This window comes from Schistocerca serialis, chromosome 4, assembly GCF_023864345.2.
Source record: "Schistocerca serialis cubense isolate TAMUIC-IGC-003099 chromosome 4, iqSchSeri2.2, whole genome shotgun sequence".
In the NCBI taxonomy this organism is placed as follows: Eukaryota; Metazoa; Arthropoda; class Insecta; order Orthoptera; family Acrididae; genus Schistocerca; species Schistocerca serialis.
The window spans coordinates 183,425,611-183,440,203 of record NC_064641.1 but is presented as its reverse complement, the minus strand read 5'-3'; the positions used below and the strand labels follow the sequence as shown (position 1 = coordinate 183,440,203).

At 38.9% G+C, this 14,593-nt stretch overlaps 1 protein-coding gene across 1 annotated transcript in view; it reads left to right on the top strand.

Annotated features, from left to right (window-relative positions):
• Nucleotides 1-14,593, top strand: part of LOC126473595 (potassium channel subfamily K member 18) — a 522,245-nt gene that overhangs the window by 496,072 nt on the left and 11,580 nt on the right. The window contains exon 7 of the mRNA XM_050100742.1: nucleotides 11,730-11,810. Coding sequence (XP_049956699.1) covers nucleotides 11,730-11,810 — 81 coding nt within the window. The remainder of the gene's footprint in view (nucleotides 1-11,729; nucleotides 11,811-14,593) is intronic.

Here is a 14,593-nt window from a genome sequence, read left to right as displayed (position 1 = left end):
GAACAGCTTTGCGATGTTTTGGAACGCCGACTTCGTGACAGGCCTCACCGACCGACATCGATACCTGTCGTCAGTGCAGCACTCCGTGAAGAATGGGCTGCCATTCCCCAAGAAACCTTCCAGCACCTGATTGAACGTATGCCTGCGAGAGTGGAAGCCGCCATCAAGAGCCAACACCATAGTGAATTCCAGCATTAGCGATAGATAGCGGCCGGCCGGTGTGGCCTTGCGGGTCTAGGCGCTTCAGTCTGGAACCGCGTGACCGCTACGGTCGCAGGTTCGAATCCTGCCTCGGGCATGGGTGTGTGTGATGTCCTTAGGTTAGTTAGGTTTAAGTAGTTCTAAGTTCTGGGGGACTGATGACCACAGATGTTAAGTCCCATAGTGCTCAGAGCCATTTTTGATAGATAGCGCCGCGACTTGTAAGTCATTTTCTGCCCGGTGGCTGGATAGTTTTGATCACATAGTGTATCAGGATGCTTTTGGTTGTCATCCGCGGCACCTTTACAACACAGTGGGTACGTCAACGATACTCTATAGCCCGCTTTGTTGCCACTCATGGCAAGCCATCCTGGGCTCATATTTCAGCAAAATAATGCCCACAAGGGCATGAAGAGAGTTTCTGCTGCTTGTCTTCGTGATGTTCAACGCTTCCTTGGCCTTGAAGCTCGCTTCATCTCTCTCCAGTTGAAGACTTTAGAGCATAACAGGCAGGACCCTCCAACAGTCTCAGGATTTTAACGATCTGACACTCAAATTGGTCAGAATTTGGGCGGTATCCATCAGGAGGACAGCTAACAACTCTATGCCAAGCCGAATAACTATTTGCATAACGGCCAGAGGTGGACGAACGAGTTTTTGACTCGCTCAATACGTGAAGTTCTTTCTGTTGTATAATTATCCAGTTATTTGAAATTTTAATTATTTGTTTGCATTTACGTACATCACATCCACTGATTTCCGTCCCGTTAATAAATTCCTTCCTGGAGTGTATTCTACTTCACTACGTTCCACTCTGTGGAAAATTTTTTTAGTGCGTAAGGTAAAATATAGTGTTATATTTTCTGTATCTAAATAGCCAAATTTAGACTAAAAGTAACTTCCAGAGTAGCCCAAGGGATTGTCACTGTTTATTATGCAGGGTGAGGCAGCTAAGGCAGGATATCCCCAATTATAAGTTTCGTAATAGGGTCCGTGGGTGATGCTACTGTATATCGGCAGTTCGGGAAACTATAGAAATGTTGCGAAATACAGGAAGACCTTGGGAGGACCGATGATTCTTGAGATTTACCACCTATAAACAAACGGAAAGATACATTACTGTCCGATTACACGCCTAATGATCTGTTTCCGATAATAGTTACAAACAGGAAATATCTAGTATGCGTTTGGGGTGACCTAAATTGCAAGAGCAGAATAAAACTGGCTGTTAGTAAAGCAAAGCCAAAAGAGATATGTATTGTAAGAATACTAACAAAATGTAGTTCATCCTCAAGAGACAAAAATTAGTAAATCCTCGTTTGACACGCACGTGAACATCGCTCATCAGTGTGTGCCCCTTACAGGAAGGAGTAACAAGGGATATAGTGAAAATACAAAGAAGAGTGTCATGCTCGTCGGTGGTTCGCTTAGGAATGGCGTGCGCGTAGCGGAGAAAGGGCATTTGGTACAGAATGGATTTCTCCGTTAAAACAAATTACAATTAATCTCACAATGTTTGCATCTATGTTGATAATATTCGTACATACAAAGCACGCTTTGACAATTGATGAAATAACCTGCTCTTCGTAGCCTCCGAGTTTTTAACAACACAATGGAGTGCAATAGAGCTCCCAAGAATGTTGTACTCAGTATCACTGCATTGATCAATAATAAGTACAAATTGCGAGCAGTTACTTCTGCTCGTTTCTCCTTCAATATCAGTGGGGAAATTCTGAAATGTTATATCACTGTTAATAGAGTAGGTAAGAAAACTAAGTGTAGAAATACTTGGAGTCTTTAGAGGCGAAGAAACTAAACACTTGTTTAATGTGACAAAAGTGTCACAGGTCCACCATTTCCCCGCTGGGAGTCCAAGAAGGTTTTGATGTTCAGAGATGGTGTTCAGTCTGTCTTCTAGTGTTTTACAGATTTTTTTTTTGTCATCAGTCTAATGACTGGTTTGATGCTGCCCGCCACGAATTCCTTTCCTGTGCTAACCTCTTCATCCCAGAGTAGCACTTGCAACCTACGTCCTCAATTATTTTCTTGACGTATTCCAATCTCAGTCTTCCTCTACAGTTTTTGCCCTCTACAGCTCCCTCTAGTACCATGGAAGTCATTCCCTCATGTCTCAGCAGATGTCCTATCATCCTGTCCCTTCTCCTTATCAGTGTTTCCCACATATTCCTTTCCTCTCCGAGTCTGCGTAGAACCTCCTCATTCCTTACCTTATCAGTCCACCTAATTTTCAACATTCGTCTATAGCACCACATCTCAAATGCTTGGACTCTCTTCTGTTAGGGTTTTCCCACAGTCCATGTTTCACTACCATACAATGCTGTACTCCAGACGTACATCCTCAGAAATTTCTTCCTCAAATTAAGGCCGGTATTTGATATTAGTAGACTTCTCTTGGCCAGAAATGCCTTTTTTGCCATAGCGAGTCTGCTTTTGATGTCCTCCTTCCTCCGTCCGTCATTGGTTATTTTACTGCCTAGGCAGCAGAATTCCTTAACTTCATTGACTTCGTGACCATCAATCGTGATGTTAAGTTTCTCGCTGTTCTCATTTCTACTACTTCTCATTACCTTCGTCTTTCTCCGATTTACTCTCAAACCATACTGTGTACTCATTAGACTGTTCATTCCGTTCAGCAGATCATTTAATTCTTCTTCACTTTCACTCAGGATAGCAATGTCATCAGCGAATCGTATCATTGATATCCTTTCACCATGTATTTTAATTCCACCCCTGAACCTTTCTTTTATTTCCATCATTGCTTTCTCGATGTACAGATTGAAGAGTAGGGGCGAAAGGCTACAGCTTTGTCTTACACCCTTCTTAATACGAGCACTTCGTTCTTGATCGTCCACTCTTATTATTCCCTCTTGGTTGTTGTACATATTGTATATGACCCGTCTCTCCCTATAGCTTACCCCTACTTTTTCAGAATTTCGAACAGCTTGCACCATTTTATATTGTCGAACGCTTTTTCCAGGTCGACAAATCCTATGAAAGTGTCTTGATTTTTCTTTAGCCTTGCTTCCATTATTAGCCGTAACGTCAGAATTGCCTCTCTCGTCCGTTTACTTTTCCTAAAGCCAAACTGATCGTCACCTAGCGCATTCTCAATTTTCTTTTCCATTCTTCTGTATATTATTCTTGTAAGCAGCTTCGATGCATGAGCTGTTAAGCTGATTATGCGATAATTCTCGCACTTGTCAGCTCTTGTCATCTTCGGAATTGTGTGGATGATGCTTTTCCGAAAGTCAGACGGTATATCGCCAGACTCATATATTCTACACACCAACGTGAATAGTCGTTTTGTTGCCACTTCCCCCAATGATTTTAGAAATGCTGATGGAATGTTATCTACCCCTTCTGCCTTATTTGACCGTAAGTCCTCCAAAGCTCTTTTAAATTCCGAATCTAATACTGGATCCCCTATCTCTTCTAAATCGACTCCTGTTTCTTCTTCTGTCACATCAGACAAATCTTCACCCTCATAGAGGCTTTCGATGTTTTCTTTCCACCTATCTGCTCTCTCCTCTGCATTTAACAGTGGAATTCCCGTTGCACTCTTAATGTTACCACCGGTACTTTTAACGTCACCAAAGGTTGTTTTGACTTTCCTGTATGCTGAGTCTGCCCTTCCGACAATCATATCTTTTTCGATGTCTTCACCTTTTTCCTGCAGCCACACTTCCTAGTTATTTCATTCCTCAGCGACTTGTATTTCTGTATTCCTGATTTTCCCGGAACATGTTTGTACTTCCTCCTTTTATCAATCAACTGAAGTATTTCTTCTGTTACCCATGGTTTCTTCGCAGCTACCTTCTTTGTACCTATGTTTTCCTTCCCAACTTCTGTGATGGCCCTTTTTACAGATGTCCATTCCTCTTCAACTGTACTGTCTACTGCGCTATTAATTATTGCTGTATCTATAGCGTTAGAGAACTTCAAACGTATCTCGTCATTCCTTAGTACTTCCGTATCCCACTTCTTTGCGTATTGATTCTTCCTGACTAATGTCTTGAACTTCAGCCTACTCTTCATCACTACTATATTGCGATCTGAGTCTATATCTGCTCCTGGGTACGCCTTACAATCCAGTATCTGATTTCGGAATCTCTGACTGACCATGATGTAATCTAATTGAAATCTTCCCGTATGTCCCGGCCTTTTCCAAGTATACCTCTTCCTCTTGTTATTCTTGAACAGGGTATTCGCTATTACTAGCTGAAACTTGTTACAGAACTCAATTAGTCTTTCTCCTCTTTCATTCCTTGTCCCAAGCCCATATTCTTCTGTAACCTTTTCTTCTACTCCTTCCCCTACAACTGCATTCCAGTCGCCCATGACTATTAGATTTTCGTCCCCCTTTACATACTGCATTACCCTTTCAATATCCTCATACACTTTATCTATCTGTTCATCTTCAGCTTGCGACCTGAACTATCGTTGTCGGTGTTGGTCTGCTGTCGATTCTGATTAGAACAACCCGGTCACTGAACTGTTCACTGTAACACACCCTCTGCCCTACCTTCCTATTCATAACGAATCCTACACCTGTTATACCACTTTCTGCTGCTGTTGACATTACCCGATACTCATCTGACCAGAAATTCTTGTCTTCCTTTCACTTCACTTCACTGACCCCTACTACATCTAGATTGAGCCTTTGCATTTCCCTTTTCAGATTTTCTAGTTTCCCTACCACGTTCAAGCTTCTGACATTCCACGCCCAGACTCGTAGAACGTTATCCATTCGTTGATTATTCAATCTTTTTCTCATGGTAACCTCCCCCTTTTCAGTCCCCTCCCGGGGATCCGAATGGGGGACTATTCCGGAATCTTTTGCCAATGGAGAGATCATCATGAGACTTTTTCAAATACAGGCCACATGTCCTGTGGATACACGTTACGTGTCTTTAATGCAATGGTTTCCATTGCCTTCTGTATCCTCATGTCGTTGATCATTGCTGATTCTTCCGCCTTTAGGGGCAATTTCCCACCCCTAGGACAAGAGAGTGCCTGAACCTCTATCCACTCCTCCGCCCTCTTTGACAAGGCCGTTGGCAGAATGAGGCTGACTTCTTATGCCGGAAGTCTTCGGCCGCCAATGCTATTTATCAAAATTTAGGCAGTGGCGGGGATCGAACCCGGGACCGAAGACGTTTTGATTATGAATCAAAGACCACGGTTTTACAGATGTTGTTCAAAATTTCGCCCGTTTACATTAATGCACAACAGGTATCTGCGTGCTAATAATTGTCCGACTCGCTCCAGGCAAATAACGGTTGAAAGCTAACTGGGCTATTTGCTCTTTTGGACAGTCTGTTTGCGTCCCATACACCAGATGCTTCATTTCCCACCACCGTTCCCGCACAAAAAGAAACACAAAGGAACGAGGCCGCGAGAGCATGGTGGTGAAAGCAGTGGTCCAACCTCCCAACCCAACAATTGGGAAAACTTTTCTCTTAAAGTTCTCTGTCATCAAGGGCAATGTTTGGTGGGACCCTATCGTGTTGGAACGATAATCGTTGCCTGACTGCCAGCGGAACATTCTGCAACACTTGCGGTAGTACTTCAGGGAGAAAGATACCGTAATTTCCTCCACCGAGCATGTTAGCTGGAAGATATGGTCCAGTCAAATTGCTGTGAACAATACTAGCTCGCACATTTATGGTACACTCCTGTTAGTTGTGGAACACACGACGTGCCTTAGAATTTTTCAAGACATGGCTATTGTGGCTGCTGAATTTTCCTTCTGTTGTGAGGGCATCCCTTCAGCAACCAAAACACACGTATGCAACTCAAGAATGTTTACAATGTGGTGTAGATACCATTGGCAGAATTCCACGTACTGGAGACCGTCTTCAGTCTGGGTATAGTGCATTCTGAAACTTGAATGGATGCAAGGCAGGACGTTCCGAACACTGGCATTGGAGATTCTTAGTTTCACTGGCTATGCATAGTGCGCTGCTGCCACAGTTGTCCTGAATTCGCTGCAACGCCGCTTCTTCATACGAACAGTTCGATGGCTGCAGGGTCTACCAGTTCCCCGTATCGATCATGTTTCAGAAAAACGTGCAAAAAGTCTTTGAAATATGACATGATTTAGTAACCTCCTCCCTGAAAATCGTTCTGTAGACTGATGCCTTGCTGTTCGAATGTTCCATTGTACCTCCCCGTAAATGAGTCGTTTCAGATAATTCGATTAGCGTGTAATCAACTATCAGAAACCTGTAGAAACTTTCATGTGAACAAAACATAACTTAAATAATACTAATGTAACTGTAGGTGCAGAGAGATGGACACTGCTAACGGCAACGTAAGCTTGCACTTCTTAGCAGTAAGAAGTAACTGTATTGCAAATAGGGTTCCAGTGACAACGTCTTGTAAACGAAGCAGTCAATAAAACTGCAAACGTTGATCTAAGGGATGTTAAGCGTGAACCCCTTCACCACACCCTAGCGTGGAATGGCTGCAGCTGTACTTTTGTGTCAAACAACAAAAATGTTTCTTTTTTATTTCCTCTAATAACTCTACAAATTTGTACACTCTGTTTATTTTAGTTATGAAATCTAAATATAAAGTGAAGCCGACAAAAACTTACTTTTCTGTCATTATTTCAATACCAGCTTGTTTGTATTGAGGCGAAGGTCTCGCGCCATTAGCCCACTGTCTAGTGTACTGGCGAAGAGGTTCTTATGCATACTAGGCTGGCTCTGAGCACTATGCGGCTTAAATTCTGAGGTCATCAATCGCCTAGAACTTAGAACTAATTAAACCTAACTAACCTAAGGACATCACACACATCCATGCCCGAGGCAGGATTCGAGCCTGCGACCGTAGCGGTCGCTCGGTTCCAGACTGCAGCGCCTAGAACCGCACGGCCACTCCGGCCGGCCTTATGCATACTAGTACAATAATAAACAAAGCAAAGAATTTATAGCCATCTATACAAAATAAACATTCACAATCACAGAACACTAAAATAAATTAATAGAAAATCTGTTTACAATGCTACACAACGTAACAAAGATGGACTGGCTAAATGGCTTTGAGCACTATGGGACTCAACTGCTGTGGTCATCAGTCCCCTAGAACTTAGAACTAATTAAACCTAACTAACCTAAGGACATCACATACATCCATGCCCGAGACAGGATTCGAACCTGCGACCGTAGCAGCAGCGCGGCTCCGGACTGGAGCGCCCTAGAACCGCACGACCACCGCGGCTGGCGACTGGCCAAGCAGACACATTTTTCGTCAGCTATTTTGGCATTACGTTAAAGTGGACACTTACTGAACTATATCTATTCATTGATTAGAAGTTGAGGATTGTTCTTGCGGCACCTTCTTGCTGGCGTGTATGGCAGATTACTATATATATATTCTGATGATAAATGAAGACATTGACTTTATTATCTCAGACACACAATGGTAAAATTATTTCACTTCTGACGAACTCGTATGACTACGTCTCGTTAATTTGTGCATATTTTCAACATGAATATCAGGATTTTAGGGCTTTGTAGCATTTGTTACATTCCACTTACAGTTATAAAATGAGAGAGCAACTCAAACAATTTTCCTTACAAGTGGTCAATGTGATTGAGCACTATTCGTCAAATGGCACTCATCGAGTCGATAGATGACTTCTTCCCAAGCCTTGATCAGTGTGACTGGATTAATTGTTGCAACAACTGCTTCAGTCCTGTCTCTGAAATCTGGTAGACAAGCTGGGACCGGAGGCACATAGTCCTTTATAAATCTGCAAAGGCAAAAATCACATAGCGTAATATCGGGTGAACATGGAGACCACGCGTAACAAGCTCTGTCATCTGGCCCCTAGCGGTCAATCCAGCGATCGGCTCCAACGTAGTTTAACCAGTCGCGAACAAAATAACGCCAGTGTTGTGGCCCACCATCTTGCTGCCAGATAAAAGTAGTGTGGTTCAGGTTCTTAGAATCGAGGAAAGAACCGTGGTTGTAACGCAACAAGATAATATACACGAGCTCCTGTTGCTTCACCAGAAAAGGAAGACCCATAAACCTTCCGCCTGGATACAGCAGTGAAACTTTAAATTTAGGAGAGCGTCGTTTAAATTACACCAACTCTTAGGGATTTTCTGATCCCTCACATGCTCACCTTATGTGTATTCACGTTTCTACTTAGGTGGAATGTCAGATCATCACTGAAGACCACACGATCCAGGAAAACTTAATAGTTGTCAAGTGTCCACACTGATGTCATTGGAACTGCTAATTCACGACCAGCCTTCTGCACTGATTTGTTGGCGCTACACACGAAAGCCCATTCCACTTGTCCAACACGTCCTTTAATCACTCTTGGTCGTCATGTACTTGCATAAAACAGAATTGTTTGAGTTGCTGTTTCATTTGGTGTATTACTTAAGATTTAAGTTGAATATAATAAATGCTACGAAACCTTAAAATCCGATATACCATTCTGAAACACCTGGCATTATATTTTAATCTCGCCAGCGCTCCTTGAACCGACTGTTTCGCACATGTTGTGCAGAAAATCTGTTATAGAGCCCGTCATAGGCTGCAGACTAAACTGTGTCATCATATCAAGCTTTACATGACATACAATAAAATTACACCGATAGTAAGGCTTGTACATTTTTTTGTCTGTCTGTCTCTTGCAGTTATTGGTAATGAGTTCATCAATCAAATGTTAGTAAATTAGAATTTACTCGTTATTTGTCTATTTGTAGATCACTGCATCTTCTTTGTTTAAAAAGAGTAAAAGATTAGGACCACATTTTAATGAGTACATATCTATAAGAAATAACAATGACTTACACATTTTTCGTTGGCTATAACTGTGCACAATCCCTACATCAGTTCAGCTGCTCTTTGATATTGATCTTTCAAAAGAGTGCAATTTCATTTGCATATGTTGCATTGCAAAGTTTTCTTGTGTAGGCTTGCTTCAATGAATATACTGGTTTTAAATTTTATCAAATTTTTTAGGCAGATGCTCCATTGTGAATTTTCCTTCAGCGTGTAGCCCCCAGTGTTAGTACATGAACACCAGCAAGAGTTTCTTATTTAAAAATATATAATCTAAAACACTGTTGCAGTATTGTAAGTTGGATATACATGTTTCCTTACTTCATTTCTTCTGTGGTGTGACAAATTCTTGTAACAGATACAATACATACTTTTTTAATTACTGTAGGCAGTAATTAAGCCTCAAACTCTTCAATGTGAGCATTAAATAAATGTGGTGCAGTATTTCTCAGCTGTGTTATTATGAAGAAACATGCTCTCCTGAAAAATTCACCCATCAGCACATCTCTGGATAAAATCTTTACTGGATATGTGCACATTCACAGTATGAGGTATATACAGTAAAACTTGAATTTCTTATTTAGATTGTGTGTCATATATTTCATGTAACAGTTATCAATGTATGAGGATTCCTCATACTGTGAACATGTACATTGATAAATTTACTTCATAGTCTACCTCTAAAGATACATTTTATTCAACTAATGTAATTCTGTACAAATCATGTTAATTTATCAATAATTTGATCAAAAGTGACCTTTAATAAATAACCAACAGCTAACTCATTCACATAACTTGTGGTGACATAAATACATTTGGCACACAACCACTAAATACCAAACTTCAGTACAATTGTTTTAAAGTTTCTTGTTTATTTCTTAATTATTAACCTTGAAATATAAATTTATATCTGTATCTCTTTCTTTGTGTATTCCTGTTCCTGTCAACTGTCTTTATTTATTTCCTTTATTTTTCTCTTCTTTATAATATGTTAACGAATATTTCCTCGTTTTTCATGCAACTTTCGTAACTCAAGTCTGACAGCGTAAGTAGATGATGAGGTGCTCTATGATTCAGTCATGCTATATTCCATAGCACATATGTCATACGTTGTCACATAGCAGTACAGACAGCACAGTGACACAATACACAAGTGTTGCACTACATTTTACTCACACTGTGTTTCACTATAGGTACTAAATACCTAATGCACAATGCAGTTGTCATGAAGCTGCAGAGTAAAATACAAACCTTTCAGCTGCTGCCTCACAATAACATGCTAAACTAGCTCTGTGTTTTACCTCAAGTTCCGTACTCTTTGGTAATAAAATCTACTTGCATGAAAATTTGCGATTAACATATTTTATCTATTTTTATTTTTCTATACGTTAATTCCAGCTTTCTGCTGATGTAAAATATCATGCTTTGATTTGTTTTTGATTCATATTGTTATCTTGACTCATAAAAATCCGTAATTGATTAAATACGAATAAATGGCGTTGTGCACTCATATAATGAAAATCTTTGAGAATTTGTGAACTGTTTTTGGACAGCTTATTGGCCCATTTCATGACATTGTCAGTAAATGTTTTAATATGTTGCTGATGTATTTTTAAAATGTGATTATTTTATCTTGAATTGTGTGTACAATTTACTTGTATCTATATATTTTCATTCAACTACAAAATAATATATTCTAAAATTTTGTCAAAAAGAATAGTATGTGATTCCAGCATCAGTGTTGTTGCTTAAATGTCATTTAAATGAAGCTGTTGTTTAACAGTGAAACAATGCATAAAAATTCATGTAGGTGACTTCGTAACAGTAGAATAGAAACAAGAACAGTTGAGTATTTTTGTTAAATCAGTGACCTAACAAATAATACTGTGATTAGGTAATAAAAATCTACAATTTAAATTCAAAGAGCTAAAAAATTCTTCTGTATTTGCCTAAAGGCAATATCAATATGAAATTATATTTTATGTAGATGAGTATAGGGAAATGAAATGAAACTACATACTTTAGTATACAACAAACATCATCTGACTTCTATGAGCAAACTGCAGTAATGTATCAGAAAATTTTATGTAACTGATGAGAATCTAGCAGATTTAAGATACTGTAAAAGAAGAAGTATATTACCAGAAATGTTGTAGGTCATGTAGTTAATAAACTGAATAACATGTTACATACGATGTGTTTTAGCGATTGCTGTGAATCAGTTGAATTTAGTAGCTTGCAGTAGCTTATGCAAATTTATGCTACTCTTTTACTACCAGCTTTCTTATTTTGTAAGTAAAAATCTATGGGAATAGTAATTCTTGTTCAAAATGATACTATTTCCATCCTCTAGAAGAAAGAGTCGTACACACTTTACTGACAGCTATTTGTCGCTATAGACGTTCTTTTAGAGCTGTTCTAAATGTCTCCATTTGTATTATATATATAATATTGTTTTGATAGTTTAGTTATAATATCAGCTTAGAGTCATAAATGTATGATGAAGTTTAACACTTAAAATCAGTGTCACACTCCATGCAGTCATACCTTAATAATGTTAGGCAGTACTATCAGTCATTATTGGGCAGCTGTTTACAATGTGGAATCTTGATTTTCATCATGTATCTCAGAGATATACATCTGAAACTCTTGAAAATAATGAGGTAGGTGTTTTAATCATGGTTTGTGTTTCATTTCAGCACCCAATGTACATGATGGCTTCCATTGTCTACTTGGTATTTGGTCTGGCCCTAACATCTATGTGCATTAACGTTGTGCAGGTAATAAATTCATTATGTACATCTGCTCTCAGTTACATTACTTACATTAGTTACATTATTTAATGCCTCGTTTTACAACTTCTTGAAAACACGGCTTTTCGTTATTTACACTATCGAAAAAGATTATTTAACGTTATATACCTTTACTGATTAATGAAATTACGTGTTTTTTTCTAAATTTGTGCAGTGTATTGTGAAAATGACACTCTTTGGTACGTATCTAAACCATGTGTGTTTCTTTATTTCCAAAACTGTCATTAGTGGCCTGAAATTTCTTTAGATCTGCGTATAGCTTCCATATTGGGTTTGAAAAATTACACTTGACACATTAATATGCCTGAAATTTCTGATTTTCAGCGACAGTGTTTGCCAAGACTTACGTCTACACATCCCACAGCTTGTCTATTCTTCTGTTCTACGAAATGGTTTCTTGTGGGCGTTATACCCATCATCAGTATCCATTGTCTACCATATACTTTCCTAAACATTTATACTTGTGGAGTCACTCGTATTTTTTCAATTTTTCAAATGTCCTGAATTGGAGAGTGGGACGTCACAGTCCAGAGTAATCAGTGTTGGTGATTCTCCTTACGTTTGTTTTCCTTTCGTAATGTCTACAACCCGTTACAGCATCTATTAGTAATGTTTATGTGTATGTGATTTACAGATTTACCTTTGGAGGCGCCACTTTTGTTGTAACATCAGTAAGAGGCTACTGCAGCAGTACTTTTTATTTATTTTTTATCATTTACTGTATTTATCTATTTCTAAATTTTAGCTGTGTGATTTTACTTTATAGGGTGTTCTACAATATTCATTCCAGGAATGGAACTATAACTGTTTCATGGTGATTTGTTTCCTTTGTTAGTTGCTCGTTCTGGATACAATATATAGCACTTCTTTAATTATATTTCCCAGACTTTGTGTCAATATGCAGAATTCTGGCTTTCTCTTTGTTCCTGCTAGTACCTATAAATCCAGAATTAATTCTTTTGCTTTGTTGAAAGACTACAGAGCTTCATAGTTTTTCCTTTAGCAGTCACTTTTATTATTCAGTCTGTGTACAGCTTAAATGTCAGCTGTAGTTCATGCACTACTTTATTGTCATGTTTCTTCATAGATACAAGTGTGAAATTGGGAATTTGTTTTACACGTAAGTGCTGTCTCTTACTGGTTGTTTATACAAACTGAGTTTGCGTGTAAGATTCAGATATGGCAGTAAGCTTCATATGTAGAGTGTGATTATTATTTCCTGTCTTTATAATTATGTTTTGGTAACTAATCTTATTTTCGGTCTCTTCTCATGTTATTAGTTCTATGCTTTAGTTTCTTGAATTCACATCTTCCCGGATATTTCTTTGTTTTGATTAGAATGCTCTGCCAGGCAGAGAACATTACTCATGCAGAGCACATTGTACCCAGTTCAGTACAATTGTTCTATGTAATAAACTGGCTTCAATATGCCAAATGAAAAGGTTTGATATTATTGCTGACAAATATCTAAGAGACAGCAGATCCGCCTGTAGAAAGGACTTATTACAAAAATATAAGTAGCCTATTATTGTTGTCAACATCTGCATGAAGAGAACGATACTTACTAAAGAACAGGTAGTTCATTCTGTTATCTCTACAGTCTTGCGTTGCAAGCTGAATAGAATACATTCTCTACAATGGAAGATACTGATGTTGCAGCACACAGGATTTTTGTTTGTAATATATTGCGCTGTAAACGAAAGGTTCTTGTGGTCCTGTCACTGCACGAGACAGTCACCAGTAATCATTAAACAAATAATTATGATTTTCTAGGTTGTTTATCTCTACCAAATAGACAGATATCTGATATATTTCTTACTTCTGTAGCAACAGCCCTGATAGACATTCGGAGAATATAACAGTTTTTATTTTATAGGTTAAGGCAAGTCGTTCACATGTTGACAAAAATTTAAAATCATGAGTTCTAACGAAAACGTCTGTGTAGATTGATCAATCAAGCGAACTGTTTTAAAATATAAAAAATATGTTTGATGATATTTGATTTACTTGAAATAAGTTTACCAAGGGCATTCATTTTTCAAACACAGTAAGGTATTACAAGAATGCCAACAAATTATTTATCGTGTAATCTTAGAGAAATTGAAGCAGAACCTATAACATCAGGCAAGAGAGATAGATGTCAGCATTAGACACATCCTTAAAACCAGTTACGATAGATTTTGAGAATGATATACAGATGGAAAAAAAATGTCTCACTTGGTGGTCGGCATGTGAGTGGTCGGCATGTGATTCCTCATCTCAGTACATGACAAAAATGTATCTAGCAAAACCTAGTACCACCAATAGGTTGAATAGACGTGCGATTTAAAACCGATGCTCTGGCAACGCTGAAGCTGCGTGCAGCATGGGCAAGAACAGATAAACTCTGCGCTGTGCCGGAGCTGTTCCTTTAGTTTGGTGAGGCAAGGCAATGCCGTAGGGAGCGTATATGCAGACTGGCCGATGTTGGAGTAGTGTTCGCGCCAAAGTAGTTTTTTCAGTTAAAGCATCAAACTGTACCTAATTTACACCTACATAATGTGGTATCTTGTGTATTTCTTTCCGTTAGTGTTGCATGTATTGAAACAGTAAGACGTAACATGGATTTCTTACAGACGTAACCGACCACTGTCTTTCGTCCGTGGCACAAACAAAATCAAAAGGAAATAACAGTGTATATAGTAACATCGTAACCATCCAATGAGATGCAAAAAAAACACAATAGTTTGGTTGCACTAGACTGCGCACTA